At 56.5% G+C, this 23,549-nt stretch overlaps 1 protein-coding gene across 1 annotated transcript; it reads left to right on the top strand.

Annotated features, from left to right (window-relative positions):
• Window positions 1-338: 338 nt before the first annotated feature.
• Window positions 339-23,042, top strand: TTC38 (tetratricopeptide repeat domain 38). Its single transcript, XM_033117321.1, has 14 exons — window positions 339-481; window positions 1,302-1,379; window positions 3,723-3,804; window positions 5,180-5,351; window positions 6,325-6,498; window positions 8,542-8,617; window positions 10,793-10,912; window positions 13,583-13,642; window positions 14,775-14,813; window positions 16,009-16,090; window positions 17,955-18,120; window positions 19,351-19,510; window positions 19,746-19,819; window positions 21,905-23,042. Exons 1-14 carry the CDS (start codon window positions 449-451, stop codon window positions 21,996-21,998), a joined length of 1,410 nt encoding a protein of 469 aa, XP_032973212.1. The 5' UTR covers window positions 339-448; the 3' UTR covers window positions 21,999-23,042.
• Window positions 23,043-23,549: the final 507 nt, after the last annotated feature.

Here is a 23,549-nt window from a genome sequence, read left to right as displayed (position 1 = left end):
ACTGCAGGCTCCTCCCCAAAAGGGTTCCCCGTAGGGAGGAGGCTCCTGGTGTGTGTGGGGAACGGGAGGAGTTGGGGAGCAAAACCGGGCTGGAGGACGCTGAACGCATCCCCCCGCCGGGCGTCAGGCCGTCCCGCCCCGGGCGATGGCGTAGGCAGGCGCGTACTCCGAGGCGCACACCAACGCGTGCCCCGCTCCAGGAGGCCGGGTTGCCGGAGCCCCGGAGGCGGAGCCCGCGGACCCCCTCGGGCGGACTGGCCACAGCGCGGCGTCGTCTCCGGGCCCGGTGTTCTCCGGCACCGCCGAGGTGACCTGGCCTCTCGGGCGGGTGGGTCCGAAGCCGACCAATGAGCGAGCCGGAGGGCGCGCCCCGCCCCGCCCCGCCCCGCCCCCAACCGGAAGGCCGCGGCGGCGCGGTGACCGCGGACCCCGACAGCCGGCGCGTACTATGGCTGCTCCCGTCCCGCTGCGCGACTGCCAGGTATGCGGAGGCCCTGTGCCCAGCGCCCCGTGCCCAGAGACCCCGGGACCTCCAAAAAGGCATGAACCCCGGCATGGCACAGCAGGGACGCTGGGCGTTAGTGAGGGTCCCCGCCAGGGCCGGGAGCCTGGCCTATTTTGCAGATGAGGAAGGTGGAGTTCAGAGGGGCAGGGGACTTGCCCACAGCCACGCGATACTCAACCCGAGGGGCGGCCGCTGAGCTGGCAGGGAGTGGAGGACATTGCCCTGCCCTGGTGAGTCGCCGGTCAATCGGCGCACCCCACGCAGGACACGGAGGCAGCAGTTATAGTGAACAGTTCTGACAGTCTCGAGATGTTTCCACTGACCTGAAGGTCCGAATAGCCCTATAAAGTGGAGAGATGAAAGGAGTTGTTTCAGGGGTTGACAGTGTACACCTTGCCAACCAGTTGGAAAGACCACTCTCCCCAGCCTGGCACTCCAGCACTAGATCCCTGGTCTGCCCTCGCAGACTTCCCCTCAGCTGATCAGGGACTCCCACTTACTGAGTGTCTGCTCCCGGGGGACACTTCACAGTCACCCCGGATGCATCCACAAGCCCCATTCACAAAGGCTCTGAGGGAGGAGCTAGAGGCCACTGAGATCTGCTTGGGGACCTGTCCCCCTGCGCTCAGCTCTCTCTTGCTCAGCACCATCTATGAAATCTGGGAGTTCAGGGCCGCCCCACAAGGCTGATACTCAGCATTCAGAGATCTGTGCTTGGGGGTTGGGGTTCATGTGTGTTTATGTTTGGAGGGCAACGTGGCGTAAGGCCCTGATATGCCCTCCTCACTGTGTGTAGGCATGGAAGGATGCTGGACTCCCGCTCTCAACCCCAAGCAACGAGGCCTGCAAGCTGTTTGATGCCACCCTGACCCAGGTATGCCTGCACAGGGAAGCCGGGGCCCCTTCTGTAAAGGTCCGCGGTGAGGTTTCTTAAGTTGGTGAATGCTCTTAATTAGTTTTTCATTTTTAAATTTTGGGTGCATCTCACAGCTACATCTATTCATGCCACGAAGTGAAGGGTACTTACACAAGTGTACAGGGATGCCGTCCTCCCACCTAACCGATTGCTTAAATGGACATCCCGACTGACGTTTCATCTGCTCTGCTCTTATGGGGAGTCAAGCTGGGGAACGCTGGCTGTGAGCAGTGCAGGACTCGAAGTGTTCAGAGCTTTCCATCTTTATCAGCACTTCTGATTTCATAAATAATGAAGGCCATCGACCCGTTCCTACCAGTCTCCTGGGAAACTTAGGTAGAGTGAGGCTTCATGGGAACAATTCTTTTTTGGGGGCAGGCAATATGGGGAACAGTGTGTTTTTCCAGGGCCCGTCAGCTCCAAGTCATTGTCCTTCAGTCTAGTTGTAGAGGGAGCAGCTCAGCTCCAAGTCCAGTTGCCATTTTCGATCTTTAGTTGCAGGGGGTGCAGCCCACCATCCCATGCGGGGATTGAACCGGCAACCTTGTTGAGAGCTGGTGCTCTAACGAGCTGAGCCATCTGGCCGCCCCATTCTTTATAATTCTTTGAAGCATCCTGGCGGGAGGCCAATGGCTCTGGCCAAACAAAACCCCACAGCCAGTGGCTCAGAAGGTGGCGGATACTTTTTAAATTGCATGGTGACTTTAGCAGTCTCCTGCGATGGAATCTGTGTCCTCTGTAGCCCAGGGCTGGGCACGTAGAATCTGTGTCCTCTGTAGCCCAGGGCTGGGCACGTAGAATCTGTGTCCTCTGTACCCCAGGGCTGGGCACGTAGAATCTGTGTCCTCTGTACCCCAGGGCTGGGCACGTAGAATCTGTGCCCTCTGTACCTCAGGGCTGGGCACGTAGAATCTGTGTCCTCTGTACCCCAGGGCTGGGTGCATAGAAACATCTCTGCCAGTGCCAGGCATGGCTGAGGTCCCCCTAGAGGCGGGAGGACAGCAGCATGCTCTTTGTTGGGGATGGTCTGTGAGGGTGCTGAGCTCTGCACAGCAGGGGGGGAGGGGGTAGCCGAGGGTTGTATGTGGGGCTACTCCTTTCAGGGTGTGAGGCCCTGTCCTGGGGCTAATCTGTGAATCTGCTGCTCTCAGCTATGGCTGTTCCAGGACCTTCCACTGTATTGCCAGTCATTTCTAACACCAATGAAGGAGCCGACAGTTTTAGAACTAGAGGGTCTCAGAAGTAAGGTCCAACTACTTTGTGTGACAGATGGGGAAACTGAGGCCCAGAGAGCTGACTTGTGCAGCAGTGAGCTAGAGGAGGAGTAGAATGTGCTTGGGTCTACATGCACGGGTAGGAAACTAGAGCTGGTCTTTATCAGGAGCTGTGAGACAGACCGCTGCCTACTGAGTTCATCCATGCAGCATAAAAACCAAGGAAGCTTCTAGAAACATGAGGGCCATACAAGACACAACTGCTGAAGTGCGGTTAACGTGCCAAGGAGCTCCACTGGGTGCATTTGAGCTCTATTTGTGCCCTTCCCACACCTTTTGCCCTCTGGGACCACCTAATTGGTTACACCGCACGTTCCTCAGTGTGGTACCAGCCCACCCACCCGCTGCCTGTGCACAATCTGTCTTGCGTATCGGCATCTCTGTGCCAGCCTGTGTTAGAGCATGGGTTCTTTGAGTCTCTGCACCAGTTCCCCAGGGTCTTGTTAAAATATACGTGCTAATTCTGTGTAGATGTAGGCTGCACATCTGACAGGACACGTTCTCAAATCCAATGCATTATTATGGTCTTAGGATTTTTAAAACTAGGCATTTGGTGTTTTTTTTTTTTAAAAAAAGGACTAGAAACAAATGCACCAAATTGTCAAAAAGGCAATGAGATGACTTTGAGGGTAAGTTTTTATCTTAACAGCTTTCAAGGCTCTATCTGACTTTCGATAATGAATGTTTACTGCTGTCCTTTTCCAAAGGAATGAAGAAGTACCCAACGTCAAGGCTCTTCGTAGGGCTGAAGAAGCTGACGTTGCGGGCAGGTCACCTGTCGGGCAGAACCATCCTTTAGATGTTTCTTTTTTGGAAATGGCAGCCTCACCAGCCCTAGAAAATATGCTTTGAGTTGCCTGAATTCAGTCTTTTCATCTGAGATCAACCCAGTTATGGTTTCTTTGAGTTAGAGTCCAGAAAATACTCAATATTCTAGAAAGAAAAACAAATCCTGATTTAGATACATGCCTTCAGTAACGCGGGAAAGCCTCCCTGGGCCAGCTTGGTCTTACCTTTTGTATTGCAGTATGTGAAATGGACCAATGACAAGAGTCTCGGGGGCATTGAGGGCTGCCTGTCCAAGCTGAAAGCAGCAGACCCGACCTTCGGTGAGTGACGCTGTCCTGGTTGAGGGGCCCCTTGTCACCCGTCAGCCCTACTCTGGTTCCCAGACTGAGGGACTCAGCTGGGTTGGGGAGGACAGGCCAGGTGGCAGTGACCAGTCTGGCATTTCCATGGAGGGAAGAAGGGAAGACGATGGCCAGTGTTGTGCTTGGAATAACAGCTGCTCCCATGGAGATGCCAGGTTCTAGAGAAGGCATCGTTCCAATTTTTTCCCTAATTGTACATCAATTCCGCAAGGCAGACACTGATCCCACTTCTCAGATGAGGACAGCAAGGCTCAGAGACAGTCAGAAAGGTATCCAAAGCCACCAGCTGACGTTGGGTTGCTGGGTTCAGACAAGGCTGTCTGAATCCAGAGCCAGACCCGCCCCTGGAATACAAGAGGAGGCTCTTGCAGCCTTTCAGGGGGCTAGGGAAGCCTCACCCAGCACGCTGGGGCTCAGAGGACCCCCGCAGTGACTCACGTGCACAGCAGACATGGGGAGTTCAGCCCAGTGCATTCCAGAACCCCAGGAGCATGGCCCCAGTGTGGGGTGAGGTCCCTGGCCTGGGAGAAGGGCTAAGGAGGGGAGGGAGGGCATCAGGGACCTCCCCCTTCCCACTCCACTGTGGCCAGGTCCCTCTGAGGGCAGGGCACAAAACGGGGGGGAAAGAAGGAAGCTGAACCCAGCCTGTGGGGGGAGCCAGGGTCTCTGAGCAGACTCGGGCCCCAGTCAGAAGCAGGGGCCACATAGAGAGTCCCAGCTCTTTGCTTAGTTCCCAGGTCCCCAGCCTGGGCCAACAGCTGAATTCCAAATGCCAATGGACATCCTGCCTCTGTCAAGGTGGGGCCTAGAAGCCCAGGTAGGACCTGGGGACCTGTATACCTGCCAGCAAGCCTGCTACAAGGGCCACAGGGCCCACCCCCACCCCCACGCTCTCAGTGCGTGAGAGCAGCCAAGATGGAATCGTGGCTTCCGTGCTTCTGGGACCAGCCGCCGACAGCATCTACTGCGTGTCCCCTGGAGGCCCGGTTGCAGTGATAAACCAGCTGATGAGTGAAGCAAGGGGGACGCCGTGGGAGCCCACAGGCAGTCCCTCACCAGTTTAGCCAGTGATTAGGTGCTCCAGACATTGGCTCCACTAGGATGCCCTCGTTAGAAAAATGTTTGTGACGTTGCAGGATGCTTTTAGGGTTGCCCCTCGTCCACGTGCATGGTGAGCGCCCAGGCGGAGTTCTGGACTGTTGGTGGGGGCATGGCGCACAGCCTACCTGCTGCCTGGCTTGTCCCTCCTGGGACGTGGCGTGTCTATTTCACACTCGGGGCTGGGCTGGGCTGGGCCGTCTGACTCACTCGCTGTTCTCCCACCTCTCACCAGCGATGGGCCACGCCATTTCTAATGGCCTCGTGCTGATTGGCACTGGAAGCTCCGTGAGGCTGGACAAAGAGCTGGATCTGGCTGTGAAGAACATGGTGGAGATTTCCAAAACCCAGCCACTGACACAGCGGGAGAGGCTGCACGTGTCTGCTGTAGAGACCTTTGCCAAGGGGTGAGGGGTCTCCCTGGGCCAGGGGGCTGGTGCCACGCGGCTGTGCTCGTGGTGCCACAGGTTGCCCAGCGCTCCTGGAAAGGGGTCCTTGGGGTGTCCTGCCTCCCGAGCCCATGTGATTGCAAATCATATCCTGGCCTATTGCCGTGTCCTCAGCTGACGACCAAATGAGGACATAGTTGGCTAGGATCTTCAATACAGCATTCAAAGCCACTTATTTTCTTTCATTAAATATATTGGTTATTATTTTTGTTATAAAAAATAGGACCACATTACCGAAATGTATAAAAGATGGGAGAGAAAACCCTCCCCCGTACGCTCCTTGTCCTGCCATGCCGTGAGCATCTGCTCATAGCCCTCCCGCTTGTCCCCAGCTCTGCTGTTCCCGCCACTGCCGCGCCCTGGGCATTCTGATCCGGGCGGCTGTCTCTGGAACAGCTTCTGTATCTGCTCAGGCTGGGGCGAGGCCCTGCAGAGCTAGGCGACCTGAGCTGTGGTGTGGGGACTGGGGACTTCCTGCAGCTCGTTCATGGTCTTCAGTGGAATTGTCTTCCCAGCAATGTGTTAAACCAGTTTTTTGGCTTTTTGAGTCATGAACTAACAGACACTTTTATGCGTATAGTTAAGTCCTCAATGTCAGTGATAGATTCTGTGACTTTAAGCAAAACTACATGCAACAAAACCAATTTTACTACAGGCTATTGATATAAATAAGAGGTAACATCCTGCAGCATCTCATCAACTTTATAACGAAAAGATGTTGACTGAAATGACATTATTCGAGGACCTGGGGGGCGGGGTGTGTGTGTGTGTGTGTGTGTGTGTGTGTGTGTGTGTGTGTGTGTTTGTGTGTGTGTGTGTATTAACCAATTCAGGGCAGAATGTGATGCTGGCAAGAAACAATGCCTTTTTTCCTCCCTGTATGTGTGACGTATGTGTTCAGTATTGCTGAGGAACTTCTTTGGGCTTCCAGGAACTTTCCCAAAGCCTGTGAACTATGGGAACAGATTCTCCGGGACCACCCGACGGATATGTTGGCCTTGAAATTTTCCCACGATGCCTATTTTTACCTGGGCTACCAGGAACAGATGCGAGATTCTGTGGCTCGAATTTATCCTTTCTGGACACCTGCCATCCCCCTTAGCAGGTATGTGCCAGTTGGAAATCACATCATTTCTATTCTTAGTCTCTCTCCTCTGCCCTAAAAACATGGCAACACTCCTGGCCTTGCCCTGAGAAGAGTGAGACTCCTGTTGCTATTCTCCTAGCTGTTTAAAGTAGAAAGGCTTCATTTTGTTATTTGATCTCCATCCCATCCTGGGATGAGGTAGGACCATTGTGTATCAGTCAGCACGTGGGAGTAACAAGCATACGATAGAGCTGATTCTCCAAGGCATATTACAACAAAGGCTTATTTCACATACATACCACATGTCCATCACAGGACGGCTGAGGCTCTGTGCCCATGCCATTGTCTCCTTCTGGAATCCCAGCTGATGAAGCAACCACTCTCTGGCTTCACTAGTCACCCCTGAGGGATTCCGAGTGAAAGGGATACCCTGTCATCCCCAAGTCATTGGCGAGAGCTGACCACCCAGCCACAGGAGGCCAGGAAGTGCATTTGTACTGTGTGCTTGGGGGAGGGGCCCTGGAACAGCCCTAGTGGCCACTGGACATGGTCACCTTCATTGCATCTCAACATAGGATTGTTGTGAAGGTCAAACAGATTAATAGATTGGAGAGCTGTATTAGTGGGGGTTCTCCAGAGAAAGAACCAATAGGATGTGTATACCTGTATTTATGTTATATGTGTGTGTGTGTGTGTGTATGTGTGTGTGTGTATATATATATATATATATATATATATAGCATATATATGTAAATGTCTATATATCTATATTCATATATGTATATATAGCCGAGAGATTAATTTTAAAGAGTTGGCTCTGGCTACTGTGGGGACTGGCAGGTCCAAAATCCACAGGACAGGTACAGTCTGAAAAGTCAGGGAGAGTTTCTGTGTCACATCTGTAGACGGATTTCCTTCCTCTTCTGGGGAGGTCAGTCTTTTCTCTTAAGCGTTCAACTGATTGGGTGAGGCCCACCCACTTTATGGAGAATAATCTGCTTTACTCCAAGTCTACTGTTTTAAATGTTAATCGCATCTAAAAACTATCTTCATAGAAACATTCTGACAGTGTCTTACCAAATAACGGTACCATGGGCCAGCCATCAAAAATAACCATCACAAGAGCCTAACAGTACTTGGCATATCATACGCATTGAATACATGTTTAAATGTTGAGGGTTCAGGGACCCCAGTAAGAGCTCAATAAATATTTCAAAGCAAAATCTGGAAGCCAGTGCTCCAGAACCTTGTTCTATGAGTAATAAAGGCGAGAGTTTGTCTCTATGCACCGTAGTAAAGATGACATCTGAGTCTCACATAGAAACTCCCTCGCTCTATCTTGTTTTCACATAATCTCACAAAAGCACAGGAAAGAACGCCTCTTTCACATGTGATGGCCCTGGGTGCTCAGGTGCCAGGGCTCACAGATGAGGAATGGGAGTGTGTATTCAGTCAGCGAAGTGTCTTAAAGCTTGTCCTTGGCTGGTCTGAGTGAGTCGGACGGACGGGGTTCCAGTCTCCAGGAGCTGGAGTCTGGGGCACAGTGCTGCTGAGCAGAGAGGCCCCTGACCGCCCACGGTCACCACGGCTTCCTGGGGGGCTCCCTGGGCCTTTCCTCCTGATGGGCCTCACCGCGCAGGCAGGAGGGAGAAGACCCTGGTCATCCCGGTGGTGACGGCACGTTGACGTCTTAGGAGGTGGGCTGTGAATTGCGGAGGGGTCTGCGGTGGAGACAGGACAGTGGCCGGCGGTACTTGGCTTCCTGGGCCCACAGCTGCTTCACTTCAGGCTCTGCCTCTGTCCTCATGTGGCTGTCTGTCCCTGTGTCCGAGTGTCCCTCTCCTTTCTCTTACAAGGACACCATGCATCGGATGTAGGTTCTACTATGACCTCCTCTTAACTTGATTCCATCTGCAGTTACCCTCAGTCCAAATTAGAACATACGTTCAAACACATCATTTTGGGGGGGGACGCAGTTTAGCCCGTACTGGTTGTTTTGGGGGTTCAATGAGCCCAGTGCACTTTCCTTTTTCGTTTACGATTTTTGCTCTCTGTTTTTAGCTATGTGAAAGGCATCTATTCCTTCGGATTGATGGAAACCAATTTCTACGATCAGGCGGAAAAACTTGCCAAAGAGGTGAGTGGGCCCTTCAAGGTGCCAACCCTCAGGGAGAGGTACCAGGTGGGGCAGAGCGGCTGGGCCACCGCTCACGGTGACGCTGGCAAGGCCCCTCACCCTGGCTCCTGTGCCTGGCATAGTGCTGGTCTTTTCTCTACACCCACTCTAGTCTGCTCAACCCATCTGTATCAGGCCGTTAATCTCCTCATTGGCCTGATGAGGGGCAAGGCTCAGAGAGGCCAAGGCCAGAGCCCACCCAAAGCCACACAGCTCAGGGGAGGCCGATTCTCACCAGGCATCCTGACCTGGCCACCCGGACCAGCCCCGGCTTCTCAGAGTCCCACTAGGGCTCTTCCCCCAGGTATTGCCCAAGATGGCCGCCGGCCCCCCTCCCCAGGAGATAGCCGGCACCCCTCGGGGGCCCATAGGGCCCGTGGGGTCTTTGAAGACTTCTCTGGTTACAGAGATGGACCCCAGACTTGAGCGCAGGGTGCTGGGTTCTGGGCTATATCCCTGAGTCAGGGATTGGGGGGCGCTGGGATCCGTGGCCTAAGGTGATCAGGCCCCATCATCTGTGAGGTCCCCTGGAGACCGTGGCCGCTGGGCCTCCCCATTGGGAGGCATCCGTCTGGGCACCTGAGGGCTGGCAGGATGGCTCGAAAAGCCAGAGGGCAGCCAAAAGGTGCAGGAAGTGGTGGAATGAGGCGCCCCTCTTGGTCCCTTCAAGGCCCTTTCTCCTGCTGCACCCCCTTCTGCAGGCGCCCACACTCTGACCCCAACGGCAGCACAGCATAGGCGATCCTGGGCAAGGCCAGGCTGTGACAATGACCAGCAGCATGTTAGGAGAGCAGGGGTGGCTGCACCAGACAGGAGTCTGGAGAGAACCCAAGGGCTGACACTTCAGCCATGAGTCTGCAAGCCGAGCCCCAGGGGTGGGAAGAGCAAAGGGCGCTGAGGCTTGGGGCGCAGGTGGTGGGGGCGGGTGCTGGGAGCAAAGGCCGGGCCGCAGGCAGGGCCCGATCTGCTGTGCCTTGTAGACCCGGAAGGAAGTTTGGACTTTGTCCCAGGAAAGCTTAGGAGGAAGCTAGTCAGGAACCCCTCAGAGCAGGTGGGGCCTTAACCTCCCCGGGGCGGTGAGAGCAGCACACTTCGTGGGTCCCTTCACTGGGCTCCAGCACCCCAGTCTGCTCATCTGTGCCCCTGCCATCTGCTGAAGTGTCCTGGTCCTGCTGGGCTCTGCCACTCGTGCCACCGTCCTTACAGTGTCCCCACAGGGGCTGGGCTGGGCCCATGTGAGCAGGGGACAGGAGCATAGATGCAGGGCGTCAGGACTTGCTGGGGATGACCTGTCAGTGGAAAGCCTGCAGCAGGTGCCAGGCCAAGGACACAGGTGCCCGGGCCTTCATGACTCCACCTCTGTGAAAGGCGTGGGGGACTGAGGCAACGGGGCTGGAGACCTGGGTTCGTGTGGGTCGTCCACAGGACCACTTTGAGCTTCAGCTTACGGCTTCACGCCTGGCGCTTAGTAGGCGCTCAGTAAACATAAGCTGAACACACAAGTAAAAGAACAATGGCTCTGTGTGGTGAAAGTCACAGCCCTTGTGTCCTGCCTGCCCTGCTGGTCATTGTGAGGCTCACCAGTCATGTGAGTGGCTATTCTTAGTAACAACGTCTGAACAAGCCCAGGAAGCCACATTTGTGGTCATCGCGTGTGTGTTGGCCGCTGAGAGCCCTGGAGCACTTGGCAGTTTACACAGACAGCATTGGCACATAGTGTCTACTTCATCTCCATGGCAGCCCGAGAGGAAGGCAGCGTTACTTCTCACCAGGGGCAAAACAGGCCCAGAGAGGCTGGTTGGCATTTTGCAGGTGACTCAGCTGTATGCAGGAGGCCATGGGGCCAGGGGATGAGCCCTGGCTTTGGAAAGACCCCGTCGTGTGGTCCTGGGCAAGTCACTTACCCTCCCTCCATGAAAGGGGCAGTGATACCCTGGTGGGCAGCATCCTGCAGGTGGTCAGGGGCTGGGCTTTGCGGTCGTGACTGTTTTGAGGCAGAGCCCAGTCCTCATGCTGGCCCAGCCCCGACATGCGGCCGTCCAGCTCAGGCCCCTTGTGCATAACTTGGAGACGCCTGTTGCCTGGCAACCTCACTAATGCACGTTCTCTGGACTTGTTTCCACGCCACCCCATCAGGCTTTATCTATTAACCCGACGGACGCGTGGTCAGTGCACACTGTTGCCCACATTCACGAGATGAAAGCGGAGATCAGGGAAGGCCTAGAATTCATGCAGCGCTCGGAAACCCACTGGAAGGTATGGCTCTTGTCCATGGGTCACCTGCCTGGAAAATTCCATCCATCCCCTCGAGTTAAGCCGAGGCTTTCTGGACAGAAGTTGTGGGCTGCAGCTTTGTTCTGAGGAAACTCCTGTTCTGGGAGGTGTTTCTGTCAAGCCACAGTGTCCCCTGGGAGCCACACACCTCCCAACACCTGGCAGTGTTTTGCAGGTGATTCTAGGGTTGGTCTTGGCCTGAAGCATTTGATGTAAAAGGAATAGATCAGAAAATTACCAGGGAAACAAGAGCATGGCTCGGGTGAGAACAGTAAGCGCCCTGAGCTGCCCCTGCTGCCACCACCGGCGGGTGGGCTCAGCATGGAACCCAAAGAGTGCGTTCAGGGAGCCGATGGGGGTGATGACGAAGGTGTGTGTCTGCAGGCTGCCATGGGGGGGTCGGGGCTTTTGTGGGGCCGGGATGCGGGGACCTCACTGCTCCCACTCCTGGCGCCCCAAGCTGTGGTGGCCCCCCACTCCCCGTGCTCCTCTTGCACGCAGCCTGGCCACCTGTCCAGGTGTGGTCTGCTGCCCTGCCCTTCTCTGTGCCGTGGTGGGTTTCCCGGGAGAGCAAATCTCTGCCAGGGCCTGGACTGAGCAGCAGATGGTCCGTGACGGAGCAAACCAAGGAGAGACCAGCATCCGGGCAGGAGCAGGGGTCTGACTTAGTCACCTTGCCCCTCAGCAGCTCCCTGGCCTAGGACCTGCCACTGAGAAATACAGACGGTCCCTGACTGACGATGGTTCGACTTATGATGGGGTGACTTATGATGGGGCATGATAAACTACACAAGGTAGTGAACACTGTTATAAAACAGGCTTGTGCTGGATGATTCTGCTCAACTACAGTCTAACGTAAGTGAGCACGTTGAAGGCGGACTAGACGAGGAGGTTCTTCAGTAAGTTAGGTGTCCTAAATGCATTTCGACGTACGCTATTCTCAACTGGGGTGTAACCCCGTTGTCAGGGAAAGAGCATCTGTAAGTTACAAGAAGGCGGATTCCTGGCTTCTTCGGGAGTGGTGTCAGGTAAGCAGGCAAACAGGTGTGAGACAGCCCCATGCACTTACGCTCAGACCTTCCTAAGGGTCCCCAAGCCCTGCGGATGGGAGAGCCTGGGGAGCTCATGGAGGGGCGCTGCCTTGGGCTCCCCCAAGCAGATACTGCTAGTTGCTGTGGGAGCATTGAGTCTGGGCGGAGGGAGCAGCATGTGGCCGCATCCTCCCAGCTGAGGCCGGGGCCTTGTCCAGGCAGAGCCGAGGGAGGCAGGAGAGGCCTGGCTGGGATCTTCCAGCTCATTCCATTTGCATCCCTCCCCCAGACTGATTGTTGGAGGCCTGGTTCTACCCTGGGGCAACAGTGCGACCCCTCTGAGTCTTGGTTTCTCCATCTGTACACCTGCTATTGTGACAACTGTGAAGCCCTTGACCCCAAACAACGTAAAATGAGGCAGCACAGTCTGGCTGGGATCCTTCCCAATGGGATCTCATCACCTGATATCTGCGTCTGTCCTCTACTGTGGCTTCTGACAGCCTCTGGTCTGGCAGGACAGCCCTGGGATCTATGGTGTGACCTGGGGCTCCCTTTCCTCCTCCTACACCTGCACAAGGCGTTTGGCTGTCGGCATGGAGCTTTATCAAAGCTCCACTCTGCCCCAAGCTGTGCCCTGCCCTGGGGACCCCCCGGCAAGTCCAGCCCAGATGTCCCCGTCCTGAAAAGGCCTGGTCAAGTGGAGTGAGCAACCTCCCCGCAGCACACGAGCCACACCACAACAGAGCACTGGAGGGCAGGTAGAAACCCAGAGGAGTCATCCAGCCCAACGGGCCTGTCAAGGAAGTGGTCAGGGAAGGCTTCCTGGAGAAGGCAACCTCTGAGCTGAGTAATGAAGGATAAGTAGAAGTTTGCCAGATGAAGGATGGGGACACGGAGGGTATCCCAGCCAAGGACCAGCTTGAGCAAAGGCACCAAGGCGCATGGTGGCTTGTGAGCAAGAGGGGAGCCAGGCAATTTGGCATCCCCGAGCACAGGTGCAAGGTGGATGTGGCCACAGAAGAGGCATTGTCCGTTCCTCTTTCCACGGGAGGTAGTGTCCAAGCAGACAGGAAGCGTCTGCAGTAGCCTAGTAGAGGAAAGGGCTAGCGTGCATGGTGGGGCCTGAGCGTCCCAGGTATGAACCCCACGCCCCTAAGTCTTTGAGCTTTGCCATGACCTGCACACTTCAGCCCTGGGTTCACTGAGCCTCGTGGCTTTATCGGGATGCCCTGCGCTGTTCGGACACACAGTAGGCCTCTGCAATTGCAGGATGGACTTATTACTTGTTTTCTCCACTCCACACCCAAGAAAGACGAGGCTTGAGAAGCTGAATGACCTCCTCTGCATGGACTCTGGTTCTGCCGCTGTCTGTCTCGGGGGCTGACAAGTTGCCAGCCTCCCCTCCCCTCAGTTTCCTCAGTAAATACAGGCATGTACGTGCCGTCCCTCAGGGCTGAAGGAGGTGACATGGAAACACCTGGCACAGACCAGCCTCAGAGTGGGCAGGGAAATGTTTCCCACACTGACAGGTGTGAGTTTCTGCGTGGGTGTGAAACAACATCCGTTCTTTTTCCCCCGCAGTCTGTCAGAGTTTTCTCTAATTCTCTCATTCTTTCCCCAGGACTCTGATATGCTTGCTTGTCATAATTACTGGCACTGGGCTTTGTATCTGATTGAAAAGGTAAGATGACCACCGTCTTATCCTAAAAAGATGTCCAGAGAAATATTTTTCTACCCTTTGCTCTACTTTATATTCTGTGGAGTGTTTTGTTGTGTTTGCACATTTAAATGCTGTCCTCATTCAAGAGAACATTAGTGTTTTCACGTAGCTTTTCAGGCTCAAATGGTTTTAGGTATTTTCCACTGTCTGGACTTGGAAATCACGTATCTTGTGTGCGATTGGTGGAGACAATTGAGACCCAGTGTCTCTTTGCTGCCAGAGTGTATTGTTAAGCCCCCACCTCACAGATTTTACCTGTAGAAGCCATGAGACCCTCCGAACGCTCTTTCCCAGGGGAGCAAGGTATAGGGAAAACCCTGGTCCCCGATGATTCTGCACTGGTCCCATTTATAAGGGTGCTCTTTGCAGTGCTGTTTATCATACAGAAAACCTAGACGCTCCCCAAATGTCCAAAGAGAAATGCTTGGAAGAGGAGGACCCTGTGATGACATGAGAATACAGTGGTACCTCGGTTTTCAAATGTCTCCGTTGATGAACATTTCGGTTTACGAACGAACGCTGTAAATTTTATGTATCTATGGTATCATTTGATAGTAAAATTCATGCTAAATTTGCAGTTTTAGCATGCAAATTAGGGGTTGATTCTAAAGGTCTGGAATGGATTAATCCATTTTGCATTACTTTTTATGGGGAAACCGTGCCTCAGTTTTCAAACATTTCAGAACTCGAAGGGTCTTCCAGAACGGATTACGTTAGAAAACTGAGGTAGCACTGTACACTGCTACAATGTCTAGAAGAAAGCAGTGAACCCAACCGAATGTACAGTAAGGGAAATAGAGAAGAAAAGACTAGAAGAAACACAGGAAAGAGCTCGCAGCGTTGGACAAATACTTCATAAGAGAAGTAAAGCTTTGACAAGCCATCCCTGTGGTGGCAGACGCTGCTTCCGTGTCTTGCGCACGGTGGGGAGGTGCCCAGGGCAGAGGGGCTCCACGGCTCCCATTTCTGGGTCGGCACTGCCCATCCCCCTCTGTAATGTGCTGGGGGCCTCGGGGCGCTCAGTTTTGGTTCATTTCTCAGTAGTAGATCTCAGCTGCTCCAGGTATTAATCGTGGGAACTTCATTTCTCCAGGGTGAACATGAGGCTGCCCTGACCATTTACGATGACCACGTAAGTCCACGTTTGCACTCAGCTGAGCTTCCCTGGGCGTTGGGGCTTTTAGTCTCGAACAGAACTTTGAGCCCATCAGTCTCGTCCCCGCCAAAAACATCAGCTGGCGTGGGAACACACTGCTTGTGTAAGACCTCGTGGGGTGAATGTTTGCCAGAGTGGTGGTGTGCCCAGAATGGAGTGAGGACATTCAGGGTTCTGTTCACCCCATGGGCGTGGGTGGAGTTATGCATCCACATTGCAGACCTCACACTTTTCTCCATTTTCTGGAGATCATCCATCTTCCCATAGGAACTTTTCATTGTAGTAAAAGATACATAACAAAAAATTGACCATTTTTAGGTGTACACTTCTGTGGTCTTACATATACTCGTGTTGCTGTGCAGCTATCCCCACCAGCCATCTAAGAACTTTTTCAGCTTCACCAACAAAAACTCTGTGCCCACCAAACACTAACACTCCCACCCTCTAGATATGCTTGTAAGAGAAAAAAAAAAGCTTAATCAGAGCTCCCGGGTACCCCAGGGTGGACTTAATGACAGAGGCCTGGGATCACAAAAATGTTTGTGATTTGGGGATCTAAACACCTGCAAAGGACACGCAGTAATGTTTCCTTGAAGTCATCCTTTTGAGCTGTTAGGATTTTGAGGTGTGAGGTGTAGACCAGCTGACAATCTAGAACCATGAACGGGAGAGACGGGTCTCCTGCGAGTGTGCTGCAAGCCTGGGGGGTGGGAGGTGACAGATGCCAGGGCCCAACGTACACTCCCCCAGGTAAGCTCTTTCTTCAGGTTTACACCCGGAGTCGTCTGAGCCTATGGCCCCAATAGTTGAGGCAGAGGGCACGATGGTGGTGGCTTCTGCTGGCGGCAGGCTGGCTATGTGCAAGCCCGCTGTGTACAAGCTGGCTGTGTCCAGGCCCACTATGTGCAGGCCTACTGTGTGCAGGCCTGCTGTGTGCAGGCCGGCTGTGTCCAGGCCCACTATGTGCAGGCCGGCTGTGTGCAGGCCTGCTGTGTGCAGGCCCGCTATGTGCAGGCTGGCTGTGTGCAGGCCCGCTGTGTCCAGGCTGGCTGTGTGCAGGCCCGCTGTGTCCAGGCCCACTGTGTGCAGGCCCACTGTGTGCAGGCTGGCTGTGTGCAGGCCACACATGACCCAGACAGGCCCCCTCAGGCCCCACCTTCCTGTCTTCCAGATTCTCCCCAGCTTGCGGGCCAGCGGTGCCATGCTGGATGTGGTGGACAGTTGCTCCATGCTCTACCGGCTGCAGATGGAAGGTAGCCAGCCCTCTGCTGTCCCCTTGGCTCCTGTCCCCTGTCCCCTCCCACACAATGAGGGGTTGGTACCATGGCCTGGGCCTAGGGCGGGGCAGGAACTCATTAGCAAGGCCCTCCGGGTCCCGCGGCAGGACGTGGGACGGTGTACCCAGCTACAGCCCCGAGTGCCAGCTCTGTGGCTGCCGTCCAGCCGGCCTGAGGGCTGCCACTGCCCTTTCTTCCAGTTCCCACCACCTCTTGGTGTGCACGCCTCAGTCTCCATACCCATGGTGGCACTTGCCGTTCCCACAATCTGCCCACCAGGCCTACGGGGCACAGGTGGCACCTAGCCACCCGTCTCTGGATGCTGCCTCCTTTTCTAGAACAAGGCGGGGGAGAGTTTCTCAACTCCCTGGGATTTCAGAGAGGTTTCTCAACATAGTCACGCCGTGCTCTGCAGGTAGCCAGGACGGGCTTGACCACAGCTCTGGGGGCTGTGGAGGGCTTCCAGCCAACTGCTGGTGTGCCGGTTGGTTCTCCCCCAGGCCCAGCAGAGCTAAACCTGTGCCCGCTCTAGGCCCTGGGTCAGCAGGACCATGTGGGGGTGCGGCCTGGGCAGGCCGAGCCGTTTCCAGAGGGTTCCTGGAAGGCTTCCTAGTAGAAGTGACATGTGAACCATGGGAGGGTGCTTAGGGTTTTTCTGGGCAGAGATGGAAAAGGATGTTACGTGCAGAGAGCAGCCTGTTATGGGGACAAGTGACCGGAGGGTGTGGTCAGATGGAGCACAGGAAGCTGCGAGGTGGGGGGAGCCAGGAGCCCACGGAAAGAGCAGGTTGAGGAGTCTGGATTTCATCCGGGTCCTCGAGGAGCCTGCGAGAGCAGGGAAGGGCAGGCTCGGACCTGCCCCTGAGAAAGGTCCTCTGAGCATGGGGGCTAAGCCAGGGCGGCTGAGGCTGGAGGCACAGTAAGGCCAAGGGGATGGTGAGGGGCCGGAGGTCAGCAAGGAGGCTGAGAGAAGAGCAAGAAAGTCAGGTACCCCGAAGGAGCCCTGGGGACCCGGGAGGGGTCAGGGGATCGGGGAGGAGGCGGGGTTCCGTGAGGAAGCTGCTGCACTTTCTAGGCTGGCTCCTGGACGTCCAGGTGGCAAGACAGGGACACTGAAACCTGGGCAGGCAGTAGGCCTGTCCGTTGTCCAGCCCAAACTGCCCCGAACTGGTGGGGGATGGAGGGAGGGCAACGCAGAGGCTGGGAAGTGAGGTGGGGGTGCCAGGGGCAGGTGGAGGAAAGAGAAAGGCCACTCACTCCCTCACTATACAGATTGGAGCCTTGAGAGCTATGTCCATTGTTGACTGGCTGAGAAATGGAGGTCCAGGGCAACACCTGAGGTTATGGAGGTGCCCACGGGAGAAGTAAGGAGAATCCAGTCACTTCCAGGAATTGGGAAGACAGGATGTGGGAGGTGGTGTTGGAGAGTGGAGCAAAAGTGGGGACTGTCTAGAGTTGAGAAATCTAGACACAAAGGTAGAAGGAGGCCATTTACTAATTTGGCAGATTTTTATCAAGCCCCTATTAACGTATCAGGTGCCGTACCAACAATGACACTGGAAGAATTTAAAAAGTGGTTTTGGGGTTTGTCAAGGGGCCAGAGACTTCACTTAATACCCTTCAATAGTTTTTTCAAATGTGCTTTCTACCTTATGCATCTGTTCCTCTTATAAGGAAACAAAGTTAACATAAACTTGGCCCAAAGGCGTCAGCCCGCAGCCAGACACTGCTTGCCAGCGCTGCTCACCTGCCCGGCCTTCTTACCTGGAAAGGATCACCAGGGCCTCCCTGCACTCAGGAGCCTCACGCCAGGCCTGTGGTGCCCTTCCCATGTCCTTAGGGGTGTCTGTAGGTGAGCGGTGGCTGGATGTCCTGCCCGTGACCCAGAAGCACAGCCGCGACCACATCCTGCTGTTCAACGACGTGCACTTCCTGATGGCGTCCCTGGGAGCGCGGGACTCCAGAACCACACAGGAGCTGCTGACCACCCTGCAGGAGGCCAGCGAGTATGCCGAGGGGTCCGGCCCCTGGGAGCCCCTGCTGCCGGAAGGCTGGGGTTGGGGCCCCGTGGGGGAGCACAGCCTTGGGAACGCCCACGCAGGGCTGCTCGCAGACGTGTGCCCCCAGGTGTGCGCTCCCTGGGTGGGCGTACCCTGCAAGGGTGCCGTGGTTTCCCCCAGGCCACACAGCTGCTTCTCCATCCCCAAGGTGGGTGTGAGAGCCTCAGTGTCACGTGGGCGGCTCCCACGGAGACACAGGGGGGTCCTGGAACCAGAGAGACCTGCGGCTGACAGGATCTCAGATCCTGGATAAGCACTTCTCTGCTCTGAGCCTCAGTTTCCTCGTGTGCAAATTGGGGCACTGCCTGCTGAGGCAGGCCGGGAGGAGAGTGACATGTGGTGACCCGCCTCCCTGGCGTGCTTCCTGGCACTGGTGGGAGCCATTTCCTATCATAGTAGAGGCCAGAGGGACCCCGGGGGTGGGGTCCTCCGCAGCCCATGTCCACCGCAGAGGCAGCCACCTGCTTCTCCTGCCTGAAGGGCTAGAGCTGTGGGAGCCGTGACCCCTGCAGTTGGTCCTGGGGTTTGGTGACCATTGCCACAGCTCGAGCTGGGCACCACCACCGCTGCGTGACCTGCCCCTCCTTACGGCAAGGTGTGCAATGTTAGAGAGCTGTCGTTTCACCATTGGGAAGGGCCAAGGAGTCAAGAAGCACTGAGCATTTGATCTTTGCTTTTAAGATAGGCTTGGAGTTGGCTGCTACCTCCGGCCTCCTGTGCTCATGGCCCACATCCGCCGGCACCTGAGGCCAGTGGGGAGACACGGGCTACCACAGCCATTCGCTCCCAGTGTTGGTGCCAACTCCAGTGCCAGGCTGTTACCTGTATTGCCTGTCATCCTCCTGACAGCCTGCGACTATCACTCCCGCTTTACAGATGAGCAAACTGAGGCCGAAAGTGGGTGTCCAGCGCAAGGCCAGGTCCCCAGTAAACTTGACATCTGCCCAGTTGAACTGAGTTTATACATCCCTTTTCTCCCCCCTCTCCGGCTGCTTCTCTTCTGTCAGCTCACCTGATCAAAGTGCCTACTGTGTGCTGGACACAGTGCCAGATGCCAGGCCGAGAACGTGACAGCCCTTCCCTCAGCAGCCTGAGCCAGGCAGGGAGACAGGTGTGCAGTGACGGGGCAGCACAGGCGCCCTGCAGGCTGCTGAGGGCACCTTCTCGGGCTGGCAGGTCCCCGGAGGAGAACTGTCAGCACCTCCTGGCCCATGACGTGGGGCTGCCCCTGTGCCAGGCCCTGGTGGAGGCCGAGAATGGGAACCCCGACCGCGTCGTGGAACTGCTCCTGCCCATCCGCTACCGGGTCGTGCAGATTGGAGGCAGCAATGCCCAGGTGAGCCTCTGGCCTCGAGCCGTGCTCGGAGCCGGAGCACGCGGGCCGCGTCCAGGGGTCCCCACGCCCCCAGCCCCAGCCTCGCCGCGGTGTTGTGCCCCCAGCGTGGGGGTGTCCTTGCCTTTCACACCCCCAGGAGGTGTGGCGCGGAGAACAGGCTGGCCTGCAGTGGGGTGGGGGTCCCCCTCCCTCAGCCCACCTCATAGGAGCCTAACTTGCCCGGCTGACCTTCCAGAGAGACGTCTTCAACCAGTTACTGGTTCACGCGGCCCTCAACTGCACGGCCGGCGCCCATAGGAACGTGGCCCGGTGAGTTCCTCGCTCACGTCTCACACCTGGGCCTGGGACCTTTTCCGGGCACAGCTGCCTCTCTCACATGGGGGTCTCCCCTGGGCTTCCGGCGTGCCCAGAGGCGCCTACCTGCCTTGGCCGGAGGTGGCTCCCGCCTTTGAGGCTGTGAAGATCAAGGTTACAGGCGAGCGTAACTCGGCCAAAGGAGACCAGCCACCCCCACCCCGAGGCCCCTCTCCTGCCCACTCCTCATTCTAGCCATGCTGAGCTACAGTTACCCAAACACGCCCTGCTCTTTCAGGCCCCTTGGTCTTTGCACGTGCTGTGCCCTCTGCCTTGAACACTCTCTCCTTTTTCACTTGGTTGACGTCGACTGGTCCTTCAGGCCTCAGCTCACGTTCTCCTACCCGACTCTGCTGGGTGCTGGGGGGGAGTGGTGAGCAGGCAGGCCCGGGCCCTGGCTGCACGGAGCTTACCTCTTACGTGGTAATTGCCAAATATACGTAAAACTGCCACGAGGGCGGGGCTTATTGCTCCAAGATGCTGTCAGGGAGGCACTGAGCAGGCAGGTGCCCCACGGAAGCAACTGTTGAGGGGAGCCCTGAAACCAAGCCAATTTAACGAGGCCAGGGGTGTTCTGGTTAGCAGGAGGGGCTGGAGGGGTATGGCTGGGGGGTTGAGGGTGTCAGGGTGGGGGCGCCCCAAGAAGAAAGCTCTGAGAAGCCCAGCCATTGTCTGCAGCCTTGGTGTTCCCACACCCAGCTCACCTTGCCCCACATGGGGTGGCCGAATTCTTTGCTGCCTTCTGCACCCGCCCTGTGCCCGCTCCTTGCCCAAGTCCCTGTGCCCTGCTGGAACTCCATGGGGAAGAGGGAAGAGAGGAACTGCTGGGTACACGGTGGGCAGGACAGCTGTCAGGAGACCCAGCGAAGCTGGAGGCCCTCAGCCGGGCCTTGAGTTCAGGTGGAAAGCGCCAGGGTGTAAGCGCAGGCTCGGGCGGCCCGTGGTAGACGACACCCAGCTGCCCCGACAGCGTTTCCAAACCCAGCCACACAGGTGTTCATGGCGCTGATGAAACAGGTGTGGACGCACTGGAATTGGTTCAACTCAGAAGTGTCTTGGACACATGCCCGTGTTCTTCACCCATCCACGGTCATATGTAAAAGCCACATGCATTTCTTTAGTGGTGGAGCCCCTTAGAGAGCTCCAGGCCCTGGCGTGGATGAGACTGGTGCCTCTGGTGGCAGCTGGGCGGCAGGTGGAGCTGTTAGGGCTGAGAGGAGGGCTGAGGGCCTCCGCAGGGGAGCTGGGGCGGGGTGCGGGGTGGGGGCGCCCCACAGCAGGGCATCTGCCCCTGGGAGTGCTGGGGGCAAACAGGTCCCATGGGCAGCCTGGAGCAGACGCTGACCATGGAGGGGGAGCCCGCTGTATCAGGGTGACAAATGCGCCCCTTCCAAGGGCCCCCGGTCATCATCACGTAACACCTGTGGGGCCGGCTGTCAGCTCAGCTCCCATCCCCTCGAAGGTGGGAAATGCTCAGCCCCTTCCCTGGTGCCCTCACCCTGAGTGCCAGGCCCAGCCTGTCAACCCCACCCTTACCCACAGAATCACTGTTGTCAGTTGTTTGACGTCTTCCCCTTAAACGGTTCCGATGCTTGCTTTCTGTAAATTGGGGTTTTTCTGCCCCCTTTTCTTCTGCCACTCACTTTTCTCAGTCTCCGCTGTGGTTCCCACACCCCTCCCCCACAGATGCGCTCTCCCCTCTTGTCCATGAGTTCCTGAGCAGACAAGGCCACAGGGATGTGCTTACCTGGGAATTCGAGTCACTGGACGTGTCACGGGGACAATGTGACACGGGGAAAATCCTGATCCTCACACCTCCCCTTGCCCAGCACACACCTTGTCTTTGGGCCCCGCCAATTCAGGCCTCCTGCCTCCCGGCCTCTATCCACCCTGTCCCCTCTGCCATGGTGCTTTTCCCTCTCCAGCAACCTGGGAAGAGGAGTGCGTCCTGCACGCCCCCAGCCCAAGCTGCCTGTGTCCTGCCGTCGGCCCCCACATCCCTCCAGCAGGTGCCGCCACAGACTGTGTCTGTTTCTGCAGGAGCCTTCTGATGGAGCGTGCCGCCTTGAAGCCCAACTCGCCCCTGACTGAGCGGCTCATCCGAAAGGCAGCCGCTGTCCACCTCCTGCAGTGAGCTGGGCCTGCTCCTGCCAGCCCTCAGATCCGGAGGCTTAGGAGACAAGCCTTTCATTAGGCCTGTTAGGGGTCTGCGGAAAGCCTGGTACCAGCCGCCTTCCAGGAAGAGGGGACACAAACCAATTGTAAATTAGAAGATTCAGAATCTTCTAATCCTTGTTAAGAGCCAAGGGGCAGGTCTACACAGTCAGAGGCAACGCGGGTGCTGCTGTCACCTCTGCCTCGCAAATTGTATTTTCCCAGGGGACTCTTACCCTGGTCTTTCAAGGCTTGGGAGCAGGGATGGGGTGGGGGTGGCTCAGCTGGGGGAGAGTCTTCACTGCTCCTGGGGCTCCCCCCACGCCAGGCTGCCCCTGAGGTAAAGCCTTTCTTCTGATCCTATTCTAGACAGGTTCTGTTGTCCCTTTTGGGGTGAGGATACCAATGGGGGCAGTGACTTGCCCAGGGTCACAGTTAGTGGAAGCCCTGCTGAGATTCTCCTCATGCCCCTGTCCTTCCTGGGACAGGGGACCCCATCTCTCAGCCTGTGGCCTCAGCCCCAGCTCCTGCACCCAGGCCCTCCTCACAGAAGCACAAGCCCATGGTGTCTGGAGAGAAGTCAGCCAGCTTTGGGGCCGTGGGTGGCACCGACCGGGCTTCATTCTAAACTGCACGTTGTAAAGGGGCCTCGGTACTTGGTTCCCTTTGTCAACTGTGACGTGAATCACAGATGCAGCGCACTGAGCTGGAACGCTTTCTGGGGGGTGAGGGTTGAGGTCAGGGGTTGCCCTGTTGTGGCAAAAACCAAAGCACTGTGACATGTGACTTCAACAAGATCTGAGCCAGTTTTGTAAGTGCTGCCTCGGCTCCTGCTTCCCCACGGCCCTCCTGAGCAAGCCACTCGGTGCTGCATGAGGGGGATCCCAGCCCACAGCTGTTTCTCAGGTGCCTTCGGTGGGAACTGAAGTTAGGGAGGAACTCACCAGGGCAGGGACACGCAGGTCTCCTAGGGGGCAGCGGAGGGCTCTAAATTCCTGGGGTTAAAATAAAGCAGTTAACTGGCTCCTTTGGCTGTTGCTGAGCAGGCCCCTTCAAGCCTCTCCCAGGTGCCAGCCTGGCTGGGTCCTGGGGACACAGGCTTCTCCTTGAACTTGTGGTGGGGTGGGGCAGTGACTTAAGAAAATGGGTAATTCCATTAGGATTTCGAGGCAGGGACCCTCTGTACCCAGGACATAGGGACACATCCCGCGGGGGAGCCTGCCCTCCCATCCTGAGCTGCCCCTCCTGCCAGTTCCCCTGACGAGCTGGCTCACACCCCATCTGCCCTCCCCTCTCCTGGTTCCAAGCAAGACACAACTTGGCCAGAGAAGTAGGAACCCTGGTCCCTCCTCCGGGAAGCCCTGGGCTCCCCACTGCAGGTGGGTGAGGGCGCCTCTGCTGTGCCCCACAGCCCTGGGCACTGCCCTTGTTATTGCATCTTCTCCCCAGCCGTGACCTCCTCACGTCAGGGGTGGCATCTGTGTCCCAGTGTCACCCAGCACGTGGCCTGCACTGAGTACTGTCAGTGGTG

Source organism: Rhinolophus ferrumequinum, chromosome 10 (assembly GCF_004115265.2).
Source record: "Rhinolophus ferrumequinum isolate MPI-CBG mRhiFer1 chromosome 10, mRhiFer1_v1.p, whole genome shotgun sequence".
NCBI classification, from domain to species: Eukaryota; Metazoa; Chordata; class Mammalia; order Chiroptera; family Rhinolophidae; genus Rhinolophus; species Rhinolophus ferrumequinum.
This window is presented reverse-complemented; position numbering and strand designations above follow the sequence as displayed.